This window comes from Aphanomyces astaci (genome assembly GCF_000520075.1).
Source record: "Aphanomyces astaci strain APO3 unplaced genomic scaffold supercont1.11, whole genome shotgun sequence".
Lineage (NCBI taxonomy): Eukaryota > Oomycota > Saprolegniomycetes > Saprolegniales > Verrucalvaceae > Aphanomyces > Aphanomyces astaci.
The window spans coordinates 895,645-914,841 of NW_009798274.1; the positions used below are offsets into that span (position 1 = coordinate 895,645).

General features: G+C 50.5%; 4 protein-coding genes across 4 annotated transcripts; 2 read left to right on the forward strand and 2 right to left on the reverse strand.

The window, feature by feature from the left end:
• Positions 1-2,349: 2,349 nt before the first annotated feature.
• Positions 2,350-4,748, forward strand: H257_05961 (hypothetical protein; the record flags this gene model as incomplete). The annotated part of the gene is made up of 4 exons (XM_009830993.1): positions 2,350-2,361; positions 2,653-2,984; positions 3,076-3,385; positions 4,290-4,748. The coding sequence occupies 4 exons, from the start codon at positions 2,350-2,352 to the stop codon at positions 4,746-4,748; spliced, it is 1,113 nt and encodes a 370-aa protein (XP_009829295.1).
• Positions 4,749-5,517: 769 nt separating this feature from the next.
• On the reverse strand, positions 5,518-7,512 carry H257_05962 (hypothetical protein; the record flags this gene model as incomplete). The annotated part of the gene is made up of 4 exons (XM_009830994.1): positions 5,518-5,976; positions 6,046-6,402; positions 7,092-7,364; positions 7,420-7,512. 4 exons carry the CDS (start codon positions 7,510-7,512, stop codon positions 5,518-5,520), a joined length of 1,182 nt encoding a protein of 393 aa, XP_009829296.1.
• A 3,363-nt stretch (positions 7,513-10,875) lies between these two features.
• H257_05963 (hypothetical protein) lies at positions 10,876-11,372 on the forward strand (the record flags this gene model as incomplete). The annotated part of the gene is made up of 3 exons (XM_009830995.1): positions 10,876-10,944; positions 10,977-11,225; positions 11,247-11,372. 3 exons carry the CDS (start codon positions 10,876-10,878, stop codon positions 11,370-11,372), a joined length of 444 nt encoding a protein of 147 aa, XP_009829297.1.
• Positions 11,373-15,175: 3,803 nt separating this feature from the next.
• On the reverse strand, positions 15,176-16,056 carry H257_05964 (hypothetical protein; the record flags this gene model as incomplete). Its single annotated transcript, XM_009830996.1, has 2 exons — positions 15,176-15,624; positions 15,762-16,056. The coding sequence occupies 2 exons, from the start codon at positions 16,054-16,056 to the stop codon at positions 15,176-15,178; spliced, it is 744 nt and encodes a 247-aa protein (XP_009829298.1).
• Between the last annotated feature and the right edge of the window lie 3,141 nt (positions 16,057-19,197).

A 19,197-nucleotide genomic window follows, 5' to 3' on the forward strand; every position in this document is an offset into this window, starting at 1 on the left:
TTCGCCGCCTTCTTGAGCTTCTTCTCCGCCGCCGCCTTGTTCTTGCCCATAAAATGGGGGTCCGGTGACAATAAACTTCACACGCAACAAATGTCTTTATTAACTGTCGACTCAACCTCTACCGACCCTGATGCCGGATACTAAGGAGAGTGCCGTCGTAATAAAAGAACACCTGAGCGATCACTAACTCAACACTAGCCGCCGTGAAAGGTCGCAACTGAACCTTCGCCTGAGCTAGATAGAGTAACCTTACAACCTACGAGCTATGCCCCTGGAAGTAAGTCCTTGTTGTCAACCAGGAAGTGCTACCAACTGTAGAGAGTTGATAACGCAGAGGAAATTGTAAACTGATTGATTGGCGTTATCTACATCTACATGCATGACTACTGTGACTATACTATATCTAATGCTATACATACGTGCGCTCTGCAGAAGGAACTTCTGGTGTCCATGGCCGAGCACGCCGCACGCCAATCGACCTTGGTCGTAAACTGACGTCAACAGTGACGTCTGTTCTGATTGGTCGATAACCCTATGACGCCACTGGAGTGACGTCGCTACATTACGGCATTTGGGGGGATCACAAGGTTCTCATCGAACCTGTGCTTCATGGTAGTTTCGATGTATTCGATCCACGTGTCGAAGTGGTGCTGCACAAATATCATGATCCCACAGCTCTTGGCAATGGTGCAAACGATATGTGCGGTCATCTCCGGACTCGGTTTTTTGGTCGTGGAAGGTATACTCGTGGTACTCGAGACTCAAGTTGGGGTCTTGTTGACTGGTCGTGGACTTCGCAAGAGTAAAGTCTTTCCCGCATAGACCAAGGACTTCACTTACAGTACTCCAGTTTGAGTTGTTCTCTTTCTTCGTTTTGAGGATGACACGCTCGTCAACCATTGCTTGACTGAAGGCCATTATTTTAGCTCGGTGTTCGCTGTCGTAGTTCGTTGGCCCAGCTTTAAACCGCTTTCCTTTGGGTGCTGTTGTTGCGCAGCGCTCCTTCCTTTCAGGCACTCTAGTCGTCTTTGCTTTGGATGCTTGATTGTCGTTGTCCATGATCCCACCGCCATAACCGATAGATACACTTGTTCACACTCGTTGACGCGTTACCTTATTTGTCGACGTCAAACATTTTACCTCGGCGTCAAACTTCTTACTGAGGCGTTGCTGTCATGCTAACATTTTGGCGTCGAACAATATAGTTCGGTGTTACGATTCGGCCTCAAACATTAAGATTCGGCGTCAAGCATTGCGATTTGGTGTCAAACATTGCGATTCGGCGTCAAACATTACGATTAGGCGTCAAACATTACGATTCGGCGTTAACTGCAAATATTAAAATTTGGCGTCAAACATTCTGGTTCGGCGTCAGTATGACACTATTTGTCTTAAACGTATGGCAGATGTACTGTACACTACATTGGGTCATTCTGTTCGTCATTGTTGCAGGGCTCTTTCCATGCAAAACTTGCTTCAGTGGCGCGGAGAGTTCGGGTTAGGACCAGGCCTTCACAACTATGGAAGAACATGTTATGGCAAATCTGTTTTCCACACCGTACCAGCCTGCCCTGACCACTCAGTTCAGCCCCCAAGACTGCCTAAGCAGGATCGTTCATGACGTCCACGTGAAAGATCCAACGAGACGCCTCAAGCCATGGCCAAACGGGTATCGAATGGACGCGTAGCACAGTCACCTAGCTGACGTCTGGCTGTCGTTTGGTGCTGGGCGAAAAAGAAGACGCGTACGAGTTTTTTTTTCAGTTCGTGACAGCCATGCCCATGTATCTACCAGCTTTCGGTGGCGAAGTGTTCAACATCGTTGAATGTAATACTTATAACACCCAAGCCAGGTAGTGCAAATGATCATTAGCTTATTAATCTAGTACTGTAGATCGTCAGAGGTGTTTCTTGACATCGACATTCCAATCACTCCAGAGGTTGTCACTGTAGAGGACAGCCTAAGAAGAGCGTTGGTGTCACCGAGTTAACAGGTGATAACTCGTACGAGTGCACCTATTGCAATCGCCGATGTCCAGCTGTGCGTACAAGTGCCATTGCAGAGTGGCCCCATGTATTAGTGCTGCATGTCCTACGCTTCGCGGTCGGTGAAAAATACACCATGAAAAAGAACGGCCAGCTCTCCAATACACATCGGAGCTGAACATGAGTGAGTTTGCATAGTGGATCACGCGGTACAGTTTAAACCACCACGATCGATAGATTACTAAAATACTTGCATAGGATATTGTGTACCAGCTTCGAGGAGTTGTCCTTCATCTGGCGAGTTCACTAACTTCGGGTCACTACATTGCGTACGTGCTGGCACCAAGTGGGCGACGATTCGGTATGGACGACAAGGTATCTATGCCAACGAATATAGCCTCGTTGCTTGCGACAAACGCATACATACTGTTTTACACGGCAAAAGAGTCCTACAAGCGCGACCCCGCACTGACTACATTACATGCTACATCTCAAGTACTGTACAAGGTACAGCACATCGACACTTATGCCATGTGCGTTCAGAACAATCTCTAGACCACGAGTCATGGCTAACAGACCCATCGTACATTTCATCACCAATGGCGCTACCACGTACGCACCACAAATTGATAATGTATATATTAATAGTAATTTTCAATGGAATAGCTAAATCGGCAGCACATCCGACGCCACGAAAACTCGTCTCAAGTCATGACGGCGCCGTTGTTGTGCAGCAAAGAATTACCCACACGATTCTCAACACCATCAATACCACCCCCCACAGCTGGCCATACATCCATCAAAGCCCCCATGAAAGTGGCCAATGCAACAACCAAGACAACCCCCAACGCAGCCCCCAACGTAGCCCCCAGCGTAGCCCCGAAAGCAACCCGCATTGTAGCCCGCAATATGACGGTCCCAAGTACAGCCCTCAAAGCACCTCACAACGTATTCCCCAACACAGTCTCCAAGGCAGCTCCCTATGTAGCACACGAAATGTTAGTGTGTCAAGTAGTTGTCGTTGTAAGATTCTATGTATTTTTTACCAGTATTGCATAATTTCTATTTAATATATTATATATCCTGTAGAATCACCGAAATCAGCATTTACTACCCCATCGGCTTCTCAGGTTCATGTGGTGGCACGTCGAAGCCTACTACGAAAAAAAAGGCAAAAATTCGTCAACAGCAACGCAAGTACGATTCAAACGAGGACGTGAAAACCGCCGTAAAGTGCTCCAGAACGAGAACGTTGCAGACGTGCATCGAATACGTTAACCTCCCAAGCGAAGTGGCGACAGAAAAACCCGGACAAGGCTCGACGCTTGCTGCATGTGCACGACACAGCAAGGGTGGACGCCTTGAAATGATTGTTGTCGTCAGTCGACATGCGCTGAATGTACTGTACCGTAGACCTAACCTCATAATAATGGCCAATCAAAACCATGTTCTTTGAAGATTTCTTGAACGTTTTCCCATAGTTTCCAATTCATCACGTGTACCACAGATTGTGGTAAGGAGCCTGAGTCATATTTGACGACTCGCCAAAAAGGCGGAGACGGTATTAAAGCTCTTTCGAAGATTCGTTGAGTTAGAATGTGAAATTGAAACATGTCGCAGCGAAGTGAAACTCACGTAAAATATTATGGCTCTTTCGAAGACCCCAAGAGTTTGAGTTCGAAACAACCCATGAGTGCCCATTACTTCCACTCAGTCAAATAAGTACACTTGGCATCAAAGTCATAGTTCTCGAATAGACAAAATTATCTTATCTTGCATCATACTTACTGTTAGAGATACAAATTTCAAGAGATATGACCTACTTAGGTGCTTACCGAATATTTTGTTCATGTTAATATTATGACTTCTCGCATACAGGTGTATGATTGAACACAAAGGCTGCAAGGGGAGCCAGCGAAGGTGTTGCTCTACCTTTCAGGTACCAGGTGACACAGTATCATCTCACACAACGCTCGGAAATGTGAATGCTTGATTAAGTCGTGTAAACCAGTATGAAGCGTCGCCAAGCATAGCTTTGCAAGGTACGGTAGCGTTTGCGGAATTATATTCTTTTCCACGTGCTGGAGTTCTGTAGTTTGATTGGTTATAAATTGCATATGACCATGACGCGCCATGTGTCACACCTGACTCCAGCGAAACTCTAACTCAAATCGTCGTTGAGACATCGGCCGACTTGTGTCAACTGGATTTGCGTTTCAAATACAGTATTTTTGCATTGGCCAATCAAATCACTGGAAAACACATGGCGAAAATCAAACTCTAGCTCAACAGGTTTTCGAAAGAGCTCTATTATGGTGTGGGGTGCTTTTTCCGGCTCCGGTGTGTCCGAGCTTGCGTTCCTGGAGGGCTCCCAAACGACCGAGAAATACGTCGACACTTTGGCGAAGTACTTTTTTCCCTTCGGCCATGAATTTTACGGTGAACAATTCACGTTAATGCAAGATGGGGACTCCATACACCGTGCACATCAAACCATGGAGTTTTTGGCCGAACATAATGTTCAGCTTTTCGACCATCCAGCCTTGTCACCGGACCTCAATCCCATAGAGAATGTTTGGGGTGTTTTTGCACGTGCAGTCTACGCAAATGGCCGGCAATTTACAGCGAAAACCGAGCTTATCCTGGCCATCAAGAGGGCGTGGTCGAATCTTGGTCGCCCCTACCTGTTGACACTTGCCAAGTCGATGCCAAATCGCTGTGTCGAGGTTATTCTGGCTCAAGGAGGGAAGATCGACTACTAGGTAGTGATTTTCTCAATAAATACATCGCGGAGTCTCTCGCTGCATTGCGCATCCAAGCTAAGGTGTTTCCTTTCAACTCCTTCACTATCCTCCAACAAGCCATCAGATCGTACGTCTCTCCTTTCTCCCTCTGGGCCCTTATGACGAGCCATGAAGCTATTACCCGCGGCCCCATGAATCTGTTTGCGAGTCTCACACAACTCAAGTACACCGAGGACATCAGTGCCAAACCCTCTTCATTACACTCGACGACCAGATCAACATGATCGAAACTGCAACCCTCCCTGGGAACGCTGACGCTCTCACGGTTCGCGAAGGCTTGGTCCCATGGATCAGTTCATACGGGGTCTTGCCGTCTCTGTTCACGTTGGGCGTGCGGTTGCGCAAGAACGCGGCCATGTGAATGGATTCGGCCCACGAGCTTGGCCGCGCGTTGGCATGGCGTAGCATCATCCGAGCCGTCACGCGTTATCAGCGTGCGATTCATGCGCCCAGCCTTGCCGTTCTGGTACTGGCGATGGGGGACACTGCGCTCGTGATGGATCCCGAAGGCTTCGAGGTACTCTTGGACGTCGGCGTTGACGAACTCCATTGCGTTGTGTGAGTGGAACGTAGTTACATAGACGCCGGTTTGGGTTTCGAGCCACGCATGGAAATGCTGCAAGCTGACCAGGACTTCATCGGCCAACTTGGTCTTGAGTGGGTAGACGGCCGTGTAGTTGGATTGACCTTCGGTGTAGGCCACAAAGTACTTGGATCCTCCCATGTTCTACACCGGCGAGGGACCCCAGGCCTTCGCATGGATGTTAGTTCCAAGGGGCTTGGACCCACGTTCACCGTAGCGTGGATGAGCAATTTCCGGCATTTCGCCACAGACACAGCCATCACAGCTGTCTGGAGATGGTAGTTTCGAGGGACCGCCGTTTGTGGCCTTGAGGATGGCCTGGGTTGGCGCCGGGGGAGGATACCCGAGCCGCGCGTGCCAGATCGAAGGTGCTTCGTTGGCCACCAAATACGCTGACTCGACATCGGCAGTGACGGAAGCAGAACCCTCGCATCGAATTCGTACAAGTTGTTGGAGGTAGTGGCTTGGATCGAGGCGCTTGGACCGACCTTGATGTCCATGTAATGCCATGAAAGACCACCCGATCTCGACGGACTTGATCACGCCGATGAGAGAGCAGTATTCGGGGTCTTGCTTGGTGATGCGCTCCAGGATCCAGTCGACCTTGGCTTGGCGGCAAGAGGTAGATGAATTCGACGATACGATCGGTTTCGGGCGTCATGACACATGGACAAATGTGGCATACGTCTCATGGGGCTTCCATGATAGGGACCAGAGCTCGCGACGGAGCAGCATATTGTTGACAATCGTGGTCTTCTCGTGGACATCCTTGAGGCGGTGCCTGGCGAGGTTCGTGTGGATGGTCGAGGGGTGTGCCTTCTCGAGGTCAGTCTCCTTGAAGTACTTGAGGTTTTTCCGGTGGACTGACAAATTTATGTACGACTTGGCCACGTAGTCGTCGTCTTCATCGTAATGCTCGAAACGGGTGCTCGACGTCAAGTACTTGCGGAGCTTTTGCTGGGAGATCTTCTGTTCGATGTGGTCGGCCCATTCGGCGTAGTTAAAGCCGTCAGCTTGAGCTTGATGCGTCTTTGACGACGTAGTGCATTGGGCTCATAACCTAATGCGATGTGGTGCAGATGTGGCCAAAAGTAAAGAAGCGTACAGGGCAAAAACAAAAGTGAGTTTATTGTGTTGGATCGAGTAAAAATCGATCTGCTCGTAAACATATGCATTTGGTTGAGACAAGAGGCAGATTGGCGGGCAAGACAGGCTTGGCAGCACATAGAGCAGCTTATGGGTAAGCCACACGACAATGGTTTTAAGGCGTGGGACAAGATCGTAGGTCTTGTAGTCTTGTAGGCGCTGGAGTTCGTATTGGGTGGCGGCTCGCCATTTGTCGCGGTCGGAACACGGCGCATCGCTCCTTTTTTAGGGTCAGAGGGTTCAGAGGGCAGGCGGGCACTGAGTAAGGCGTAGAGATGAAATGGAGGGTAGAGTGGTGGATCGAGTGGCTGCTTAGGCGTCTAGAGTGGCGGGAATGGATAAGGGTAAGGCTGTGGTGGAAGCGCAGCGAGTTCGTCAATGGAGACATTGACGAATGGTAAATGAGAGGTGGATAGACAGAACGGAGTGCCAGGTAGTGTAGGCAACGGAGTAAGTTGACGGTGATGTTGTGCAAAGAGGGTGGTAAGCGGATAAAATAGTGGCCTGCGAAAAGGTGAGCAAGTTGAAGTTCGTCGAAGGCGATAGACAGGGAGTAAACGATGGGCTGAGACAGTTGTTCGGTGGTTGGCGGTGGAGAAGATGAATGAAGTGGGGGTGAATGGCCGGGACGAGGCGGGAAGATAGAGACGACAGATGTTTATGAGGGTTAATGGATGGAATGTCGGATGCGTCACGGACACGAAGTCAAAATGCGGCTGCGGCTTGGGTGGGGTTGATGGGGGGAATTCATCTTCGTGGAAATCGACGTCACGCGAGTAGATGAGCTGGTGGGAGTAGGCATTGAGGAGCTTGTAGCCTTTGCGGTCATCGGGTAGGCCCACAAACTATACACTTGATTGCACGCGCGTCGAGTTTGTTCGTCTGGTTAGCCTTTTGGACATGGATGGACGAAGGCAGTGCAGCCAAGAGTGCGAATGTAGGCCAGAGGTGGATGGCGGGAGAAAACTCGATGATAAGGCGACTGGCCATCATTGGATGTGGAAGGCGAAATGTTGTAGAGCCAGGCGGAGTATATGACGGCTTTGGCCCACAGGAACTTGGGGAGATTACCGGTCAGTAGGAGCGCTCGCATCTTCATTGCAAGTAGACCAATGCGGCGTTCGGCCACAGCGTTCTGGGCAGACGAGTAGGCGTTGGAAAATGTAGTCTTAGTGCAGTACTTGGGGCCGATGATGCGGCCGAGTTTCTCGAATTCCTTGGCGTTATCGGCTTGTAGATTATCGATTTCAGTAGGCCGAATGTACTGGAGGGTGTTGATGTCGGACTTGAAGGTAGAGTTTATAGGCTCGTAGAGATCCTTGCGGAAGGCGAGAGGGTAAACCCAGGTAAAGCGGGAGTAGCCGTCGATGAACACGACGAAGTAGAAGCTGCCACCAATCGATGTCACCGGGCATGGGTCCCAAATATCAGTGTGTTGCGAGAAGGAGGAAGGATGAGGCGCGAAACACGACGGCGGGTGAGAAGTGTTGTCGACGGGACATCGCGAATTCGCAAGTATCACAAGTAAATGACTTGAATAAGCGTGGTCGGTCGGTGGATAAGTTGGGGTGGGTCTTGACGAGGCCCTGGAGAACGGTGGAGCATTGGTGTCGAAGTCGGTTCTGCCAAAGGCGAAAGAGAGTTTCATTAGATAGGTGTGTGTTCGATGTAGTGGAAGTGCAAGTAGAGGCGTCGCTAGTAGTGGAGTGGCAGGAAGAGGCGGGGGAGATGGAAGCGGACTGACGGCGGCGGCAACGTTGGAAGTGAGAGACAAGGCGTGGACTGAGGGGAATTTCGAAGTGCCGGATGAACAGGAAATGAGGTACGAGGCGATAGTGAAGTTGGGATGAGGCGTTGAAGTTGAAGGAGAGAATTTGGTGGCAGGTGATAAGAGAAAATGAACAGCCTTGCTTAGTGGTGACTTGGATGTGATGGGTGTAGGCGAACGTCCAAAGTTAATAATATAGATGTGCAATTGATAGATTACTTCAGAGCGCGCCGCGGCTTGGACAGTAGACTCAAGCGTAGAGATGGTAGACGGAGCAGGCGTAGCGAATTAATATGGAATGGGCTTGGTGTGCGTAACCAAGCGCAGGGTGGGCAGCGACATTGGCTTGGAAACCATGATGGCAGCTGCAACAGTGACAGGAGGATGGGATGAAGGATTACTGGTTAGGGAGTGTAGGGCTGCGCCTGGAAGGATTAAAGCCCCAAGCCGTTAACTTGAGCACGCAAGTACAGTGTAAAGGCCACGACCGATGTCCACGAGGCAGTGCGATGGATGCAGTGCGATGGATGCGAGAAGTCAAAGTGACAGTCGGCTTCGACGGATTGACGGACAGAAAGGAGGTTGAATTTTAAGGCGGGGCAATGTAAGCGAAAGGTAGAGATAGGGGCTCGTGATGAGCAGTAAGAGTGGCCGAGGTTTCGCCGGAGTGGGCGGTGACGCCAAGATCAATTAGCCCGTAGCTGAGAAAGGGAAGTCGGCCACCATCGCCGACGGCAAGGGTGAAGGATTTGTCGAGAAAGGCGGGGTGGATAAAGTAGCGACGGTGAGGAGTGCAGGAGACGGTAGCGCCAGAGTCAATGATCCATTCCTTGGAGAGTTGGGGGTAGAGCGAAGGTTCCAAGGGAAATGGGTTATTGTGAATGGGGAAGGAGACATTCAGGCAGAGAGTGTCCCAGGTGATTCCAACGTAGAAGGGAGAGTGGGTCGTCAGTGTGGAGGCGTGGGTTGGCTTTGTACTCCTTCAGTTGGAGATTGTATTTGATGAGGGGGAGAGATGGTGGTCGCGCTGTGAGATGCAGGCCAGTTTGGTGCTTGAAGAGGTGATAGGCGACACACTTGTCATAGGAAAGTTGATGAAAGGCGTCGGCGGTATTATTCGCCATCTGAGCGTTGGCGGCATCATGGATTGGACTCCAGAGGGTTTCTTCATCGGTGGAGTAGTAAGGGCGAGCAGCACGAGGAGGCGGAGGTTCACTGTAAGCACCATCACGACGGCAGAGGCGTACTAGTAGTTGTCGCTCAGGCGGATCAACGTAATTGGCAGACGCGGGAGGTCGAGTAGTGTCCTTGTTAGAGTTGGGAGATGTGCACGGAGAATGACTGCGGTATGAATGGGGTGGGGGCAAGTAGAGGGTCGTCCACCTTGGAAGAAAGAGGCGAAAGGGGGTGGGATGAAGTTTGGTTGAAATGGGGGGTTGTGGCGGGATGGCGAGTGCCCTGGTAGTAGGCCGAGCGAGAGAGTTAGACGTAGAAAAAGATAGAGGGCGTGTTATTGTGGATGAGATAGGCGAAACGGACGACTGGGTAGGTGGGGGTTGAGAGTTGGGACTGGAAAGGCGTTGGCGCTTAGCAGGTGGCGCTGATGTAGAGCGCCGAAGAAAGGCGGAGGAAGGGTGAAAAGTTTGGGATGTATCCAGCAGTGGCGGATGGGCGTGAAGGGTAGGCGCGTCGTCGTGAAGGCGATCAGTCAGCACGACGGTTGGGCGACGAACGTCTTGGATAGGAGGATTGAGGAGGTTTGGAGCGGACACGATTGTGGGTGGTGGGTGTAGCTGGTAGATAATGGAATCGAAGGTATTGATGGGACCGAGAGGAGCGACGGGAGGAACGACCTCGCTGGGTGGAATGTGGGGGCGATCGACGAGTAGAAGGACGTGGGGGCGGGCGAGAGTCGTCACGATGGCGCTTGGGGTAGCTGCTGTTGCGGCCTTGATTGTTTCCATAGTCGTCGTCGTAATCGTCGCGGTCGCGGCGATGATACTGCGAATGGTCAGCAATGATCTTGCATGACGACGCGCGTTTTCGACGACAGTGGGTGTCAACAACGTGCTTGGGAACACCGGCACGAATGCGTTTTCAGCTGTCGTCATCGCGCATGGTACGGCAGTCGGGAAGGCGGTGTTCAGGCGAACCGAAGTAGAAGCAGGAGTTGAAAGGATGCGTATGGTAATTCGAGTGTGCCCAACGTGGCAGTGACTCTAGGAAGGGGCTGCTGCTGCGGTGTAGATAGGCGGAGGTTGGTTCGTGGTAGCCGTAGCGTGCAAGGCGGTTGTGGTCGTAGAATAGCAGCGGCAACTTAGCGTCGACGGGAATCGGAATCACCATAGCCTTGATCCGACAGGATAAGAAATGGGCGTGCATTCGGAGCCACCCTCATGCGCCTTGAACTGGAGCTGGCAAACCGCATCCCACACGTCTTTGTTGGCCACGAAGGCGTTAAAGAGTATAATAGAGTTCGAAAGAGCTCGATAATCTTTGCGTGGCCCAATATTGCCAACTTGAAGGTCTTTGGCTGCCTGTGCTACCGCAAGGTGGACAACACGAACAAAATCAGCAGCTAAGCCAATATGTGCACGTTCTTGAGCTACGCGACCAACCTCAAAGCCTACAAGCTCTACGAATTGGACACCAAGAAGGTCTTGATCGCCGTCGATGTCCGTTCTTCGAGAACGCGTTCCCCAACCGTCATGCGCTGATCATCGAAGCCTTGGCCGATGACGTTGAAGCGGACATTGAGAGCGACGACTTGGAAACGCACAGCGCCGCCGCTCGCCATGCCCCACAGGCACCAACGAAAGGTGTCCCGGACATTGCCGTGCCACCACCAAGCCCTGCTCCTGCCCCACAAGCGGCAGCTCCTCGTGTCCCGCCAGCGGCGGCCCCTCGTCATAAGCATCCGGTTGCTGCTGAGCCCGAGGTAAACACATGACATGCCTAGCCAGCTCTGCGGGTCCTATACCCGCCGGCGATTCGGTTTGTGCAGCAGCCGCCGACGCAGCATCGCTACAACACTCGACTTCAAGCCAACTCGAACCCGCCGCCTCCGGCACCACCGCCTCAATAAGACATCAACATGTAACCAGCCGATACGTCCACTGGCACAGCCGACACAGCACCCGTGGCTCAACCCCAGTCGGATCCCATAGCCCCAGTTCGTGCACTGCAGCGTGAAACCGCGGACGTCCACACCTATCTCCCTGTGGCTCCCCCCCGCCTCGTGAACAGCTCATGGTGGACACTCCCCCGACCAAGTCTCGGCACACTCAACTCGGCGAACGTAGCACTGCGACGGCTGAGAATTTCACCAACACAGCAGCCGCAGTTTCTACACTCGCTCTTCCTGCCAACGATGACCATCTCTCCGAAGAACCCGACTACAATCCGAGCGATCTCCCACCGCTCGAAGACGACGATGCTCTCGCCGCTTTCGATTTTTGCGGCGCCGTCCACGACATTACTACTCGATCCCTTCCAGCTTCTGGGAGGCGATGAAATGCCCCGGCGGGGAGAAATGGCTCGACGCTTGCAAGGTCGAGTGGAAGAATCTCAACGACATGTAGTGCTTTCGCATCGTTCACGAGCCCCCTGGTCGCGGCGCCTTGTCCAGCCGTAGGATTTTCAAGCGGAAACTGCACCCCGATGGCACCACGGCGCACAAGGCTTGGCTCGTGAACCGCGGCTACCACCAAAAGTATGGCATCAACTACCTCGTGACGTATTCGCTGACGGTCAAGGATGAATCGATGCACATGACCCTCGCCTGAGCGAACGCCAACAACATGGAAGTCCACCACGGCGATGCTACCAACGCATTACCTACGCCGACCTGGACATCCCCCAGCGCATGCGGCCTCCGGACGGCAATGAAGTCGACGGCTCCTACAATCTCCTCGCTGTCAAGGGGACCTACGGCACGCACCAAGGTGGTCTTATGTGGTACCTCTACTGCAAGGACGCTTGGCCTCATGTACGATGTACCATGGACATGGCGACACCGCATCGAGCCTCATCGTCTATTCGGAAGTAAGCTGGGGCGACGACCGCAGCACGGGACGCTCCATGTCTGGTTTTCTCTGGATGCTCGGCGGTGGCCCCATCCCATGCAAGTCGAAGTTCCAAGGCCTGGTCACTCTCTCAACTTCGGAAGCAGAGTCGTTGGCGCCTGCATCGCTGCCCAACACGGTGCCTTTCTCAAAAACTAGGTCCAAGAAATCCTAGGACGGCTCCCCAAGGCTCCATTGTTCTACCTCGACAAACAAAATGCGATCCACTTCGCGTCCAACACTGGCAGTATGCAACGAACCAAGCACCTCGCCATGCGCTTCTACTACTTGCGTGACCTCGTCGAATCGGGCGACGTGGTCCTGCACTACTGCGCCACGAACGTCATCGCCGCCGACATCATGACCAAGCACGTGCCCATGTCCATCATACAAGTCGCGATCGGCATCATGGATATGGGAGGCTGTTCTGTGGCTTACCAATAAGCTACTCACCCACCGGATTGTGGTGCTGCCAAGCCTGTCTTGCCCACCAAGCAACCTCTTGTCTCAACCAAATGCAAATGTTTACGAGCAGATAGATTTTTACTCGATCCAACACAGTAAAATCACTTTTTTTGCCCTTCTCTACACAAGACGCTCCTTGTCCTTTGGCCACCTCTGCACCACATCGCATCAACCATGACAGTTCTACCCTGTCGATGGGTCTTTTATATGAAGCCCAACGGCATATACACGCCTCGTCATCAAAGGCTTTCTGCAACGTGAGGGCGTTGATTGCGATGACATATTTGCGCCTGTCGTATGCCTGGAAGTCCTCTGATTCCATTTCATTATGGTGACCATCTACGACCTCGCGAGACATCAGATGGACGCGAAGATATATCGCCCTTGTAATCGGGACCATGAACCGAGTGGTCTTCATGGAACAGCGGTCTGGCGACCTCGTGTCCAATGTCTCCTGCGGCGAACTCGCCTATCGCCTAAAATGCAGCCTCTACGGCCACAATCAAGCGCCTAACCTATGGTACTGGACCTACGTCGACGACATGGCATCCCAACAGTGCACCTGCCTGCACAAGGACCGCTGTGTTTTCATCAAGTCCGACGCCTCTGGTTTCACCATTGCCAGCCTCTACGTTGTGCCCAGGTAAGTACTTATGACTATGATAGACATCTCGTCACATTATTCTTGCGCCTACTCTCTTCCTCATCCTCGATTTGATGGCTTCCCTCTCTCAACGGTTTGCCATGAAGACCTTGGTGAAGTCTCAGATATATTGGGGTGGCAAGTTGAACGCAACCGAGCCGTCAAGACCATCATCCTACACAAATCTCGCTACGTCGAAGCTATCCTGGACCGTTTCGACATGGTGAACTGCAATGCAGTCCCCATGCCTTTCTACCCATCTTCACTATATCCGCCTCCCACTGCGCGACGACGCCTCACGACTTCGCCTTCATGATCGGCAAGAACTAGCGCTTCGTCGTCGGCAGATTCATGTACTTGGGCATGGACAGAGTGCACAGATCTCGCCTACACTCTCCAACAACTTAGTCAGTTTCTCCACAACCCTGTCCCACGCCATTGGTCCGCCGTCCGGCGTGCCCTCCGCTACCTCAAAGGCACCCGCACCTATGGCATCCGCCTTGGTGGTATCGCCTCCATCGATGACTTCCCTTTCCTATCCGCTTACGTCGACGCGAAGTAAGCTATGTGTGTTGACACTCGACGCTGTATCAGTGGATTTTTCACTCTATTCTTCGGTTCACCCGTGCCGTGGCTCACCAAGAAGCAACCCCTCGTCACCTTGTCCACCACATAAGCTGAATTTGTAGCCGTCGCCTTATGCATTCAAAAACTACTCTATCTATGTCAACTCGCCTCCGAACTCAAGTAAACGTCCGACCAATCCGTCCTAGACCATGAAGACAATCACCCGACCATCAAGATCGCCACTAACGCCGAGCTTCACGGCCGTTCAAAACATATCTACGTCCGCTACATGTTTGTGTGTGACCTCGTCAACTCTGGCGAATTCCAGCTCAAGTGATTGATCACCCAATCACGGCTCTAGCACAAGGAAAAGAGCACTGATTCTCACATGCTAGTGTTTCCCTTTGACTGAGGTTTAGCCAATAAGAACGAAGCTAGGTAGTCTGTAAACGACTGAATCTCATTTTCCGTTTTCCCCTGTCCTGCAGACTTGGTTTGTCTTGGACACTCTGCGCAAAGTTGCACACGCCTAAGACCTACGGCTACCTCCTGTTTCCTACATCGTGACAATTTGGGAATGCACCAACGAAGCACAACAGACGTCTAGTTCATGACACGTTACATTTCACCAATTCAATCTCATCGGCATGAACATACAAAACAAGCAACGGAACCAGGCACAAAACGGAGCTGTTATCATTGCAAATACAGATGTCGAGGGCAATGAGTTCGAGAAACTTGCAAAGCAATTCTCCTCGAACTTCTCAGCACGACCTAGTGACAGCGAAGGGTATATACAACACAGGTAGTATATTATTACTACGTTGTACTACCTCTGTCCGGAAACATTTGCATGATTCCGAAAACTTGAAGTTCGTCTAATAATTGCACGACTAGTTCCATGGCCTCGACGTCGAGTTGTGAGTAAACGTCACCCATCTCTAACAACGCAGCCACTTCAACAGCGAGTTCAGTCACCTTACCTTCGACATCAATTGCCTTCAGGAGCTTGAGCCCTGACTCAATGACGTCCTTCTCCACGACAACCACTTCAGGGAGCAAGCGCAGCCTTCCTTCGTACGAGGAATACGGTAATTGTTGTAATCTGATATCTTGCTTGCAAGCTTGTAGCGTCAAAATGTTGGAGTTCTACGTTTCCTTGTGGACATCAAGCCAAGCAGCCTCCGTGGCAGCAATGATGTCGTCAACACGCCGCGAATAGTTCTTCTCCTGGATCGCTTGGATGGTAGTACGGAAGAACCCAAGGTCTAACAGGTTGAGGTCGGACGAATTGGGCGGCTGACAGACAAGTTGCACGTTCCAATCGTCACTGGTACAAGCAGCCACAACCTTTGTGTCCGATGGGGGGACATGGAGGCGCGCGTTGTCCTGTTGGATGTACATCAGGTCCCTGCTATCTCCTCCCCAGTTTGCTTTGATAGCAGGAATCACTTGGTCAATCAGCATATTCTTGTAGATTGAGCACGTTACACTGACGCGCTTGGTCTCAAGGGCACCGGCTGGCTGATTGCACCATCCGCGCTGAGCGGGCACGTTCCGTGAAGTGCCACGTGCCGTATCTTTCCGTCGAACCAAGACTGCGACCGTTCGTCAAAACACAGCCGTACGACAGTGGACAGAAACGTCGCCTTGGTGATAAACCGTTTTGACTTACCAGTGCGATGGGGTGGTGTTTCGTCAAGTGCCAGGTACTACGTGTTCTTGACTTTCGTACCAAAGAACCACTTCTCGTGCACATGAGCAACGTTCGTCATGCCCTCAAAGCTGAATAGGTCAGCGTTCGTTGCATGGACATGCTGCAAGCTTAAAAAAATGCCGCGCTTGTAGTAGTCGTGCAGCGTTGAGCGCGACAGGTCCAAAGCTGCCGCAATACAGCGAAACGTAGTGCGCCTCGCTTTTTGCACTGCACTCAAGCACTCACCTATCGGTTCCTGTTTCAGCTTACCTTCATAACTTTCTTTCCGGTAGGACGCTACATCACCGCACGGACGACGTGCGTCATGCAGCATGACATTGGGTCGCTTCCAGACCCGACTGACAGTGGCTCGGGTTACACCGAATAGAACGGCCACGTCTTGTAACGCCCCATATTGTAGTGACTTGTGGTCCGCCAGGCGTATTTGGAGCTGTTGTAGCGTAGCACGCACTCCTTCCTCTCCATGTTTGTCAGGTTGTCTTGGCGCCCATGTTGGTGAACATCAGCATTATCCGGGAAAAAGTCGTAACCGGAATGCTGGATACGAATGTTGAGTCAAAATCGATGCAAGTCGTAAAATCATTTTTCGGACTTTAAACTTCGGATGTGTAAAGAACCGAACTTCGGTTAAGCCGGAAATTTAACGGTATGAGCTGGGAAAATCAATTTCCCAACCGACTTAGAGCGACAAGTCGAAATAAGCCCGTGGGTTGGTGTTCAATCAACGATGGGGCGAAAGCACAAGAAACAAATATTGTGGACCGATGAGATGGATGAGAGACATCTCAAGGAGGTTGTCCGGCTTGGCCTGAACGGTGTTGGTCATGGAAAGGCCAATGCAACGTGGGCAAATAGCACTTATGCCCACGGTGCAGTGGCCATTCTGGACGCACCTGCCAGACAAGGTGCGACCCCATTCTCTACGAGTCGTTATACTTGATTGCATATTCGATATGGGTATGCGGTCATGCTGCCTCAGTAGAGTTCAAAGTTTAAATTCGAGTGAGGTTAGCGAAGCTCCCTGTACAGTGACTGTCAGTAAAAGTCGACGAAAGTAGCACTACCATCATTAGGGGACTTTATATGTAAAGTGGGAGTTCACATTCTTGCCACATAAATTTTGCTGAAAACCACAGAACAGACGCCACCTGTCAACTCATGTGGTGAGGTGGAATCTCGAGTGATGCGCTGTGCACCAAGGTACTTAACAAGGGAATTGTATTACATCTGAATTGTCAACTCATGTGGTGAGGTAGAATCTCGGTGATGCGACTGCGCATCAAGGTACTTAAAAAGGGAATTGTATTACATCTGAATTGTTGGCATACACTGCGTAGCCCGGGGTAATCAATAATCGGATGGTGGCAAGGGATACCCAGTAAAAGAAACGTTCATACGATAGGAATGAACGTACATGTACAGTGACTGTACATGTCCATAACTGTTGTCGGCGAAATAATGGTCCCGCCGAAAGGCAACTTCAACGACACCGTATATTTGGTGTTGTTGAATTTTCCTCAAATACTGTGCTTTGATTGGCCATTTTCCTTTCGTATACAATTTGGAAGATGAGTTAAGATGTACTAGTAGCCCACCAGATAGAGAGTGAACTTAACCTCTAATTTACTTCTGAATTGACCTTGTTAGTGTCAAGCGTGTTTGTTCCAAGGCTGGAGCGACAACAATAACTCAGGCTGTAGAGTGAATCTGAGGCAGCACAATAGCTCGTTCAACTGGTCAGAGGTAGTTCTGTAATGTAATATATATGTGAAGTGTATGTGTGCCCCGGAAGTGCTCAAAATGAATGGCTCCAAGGGGCCACAAGAATTATGCCGATAACTCAGGCTGTAGGGTGAATATGTGGCAGCACAATGGCTCGTTGCGCTGGCCAGAGGCAGTTCTGTATGTAGTATGTGTGCGGAGGATATGCGTGCCGGAAGTAAGCAAGCTACAGTATATGTGTACCCCGCGAGTAGCTGAATAATTATGGAGAATCAATTACTCTTGGTTGCTTTGTACTTAGTTGCTCGCAGTTTGTGAAACGCCCAGGTAGTATTTTATAATTTGCTACAGCGAAAGTATACAATATTGCAATAGTATGAAGTTCATTTGGGAACGTTGGTTGTACGGTTTTGTACCACAAAAACCCACATGAAACTTAACGTAACTTTTTTAGTAACTGTTAGGTAGTTTTTTACAATTTGCTACTCCAAGAGTATACTAATCTTCAATGTAACGATCGAACTATCCTAAACTTATCGAAACGAGGACAGCATATTTTGGCCAAAAAGCCTTGACACTACTAAGTGTATATTCGAGTGAGCGTTGAGAACAATAAACAGCGTGCTAGAGTGTGCTAGGCAATTTGGCTTGGGTGATATTACAAGTCGAATATTGTGAGGTGAAGGGGGGATGCATAAGGGCTGAGGAGGTGCAGGAGTTGTAGTCGCTAGTATTCTGGCGATCTACATACACTATAAGCTAGTCATGATGTCGTGAATGGTGGCTCTAACCTCGTAGAATGGTGCTTGTGTGCTTTCACATGTCGATAAGACAAGCAGAAGCGTTGTGGAGGGGACATAATGCCGTGGGGGGTTGGTTATAAACGATGTAGGGGTTGCAATCGATACAGCTTTAGCGATTTACATGCACTATGAGCTAGACGCGCTTAGTGACTGAATGAAACCTCTACTTTCTGATGTAGATTCACCACGGCTCTTACCCAAATTGCTAGCGTTTACACGAATAACTTGTCGTTGAGCTCCACACACAGCTGTACGTTTTACTTTTAACTTTCACACAAAGTCACATTGCACACACATAACGCATACTAGTACAAAGGAATATCAAAGGGCTACATCAAATTGCTAGCTCAACTGCTGGCATGATTCTGGACTCTCGAATGAGTATTGCCTTACTAGCAGAAATGGATTTGCCCGTCGTTGATGCGAGCAACAACGACGGGCAAATCCTCTACTATACTGTATCAGCTCTTCCCCTTATCATTCTATTAGTTGTGAATAAGGCATCTGCAAAGCAAGGCTAGTTACTTTAGTACTTCGAAGTACTGTACATCAGTCAGGCAATACGAGGCCACGTGCTCCTGTTCAACCCTACCCGGTATCATCTTCCAGAAATACTGCGTGTTCATTGAATTAATATTACTAGTACTTGAAGTACTTCAAGTATAATTTATGGCCAACCACACATTTCAATGTCGTCATTCTTCAATTTGCCACCTCATACACACTGCTCAGTGGGTCCGTGGGTATGTAAATAATCGATCCCCTTGCGGATTCAGCCATCCGTTAGTACCGCTAGCAAGGTTCATTCTATATCTAGGCACTACATAAATCACGACTATAGAAGATGTCTTACAGAAGCAGCACGAAGCACGATATACGTGGAACTTTGGCGGCTTGTGGCGTAGGCTGGTTGCTGTGGGAGTCTGGTT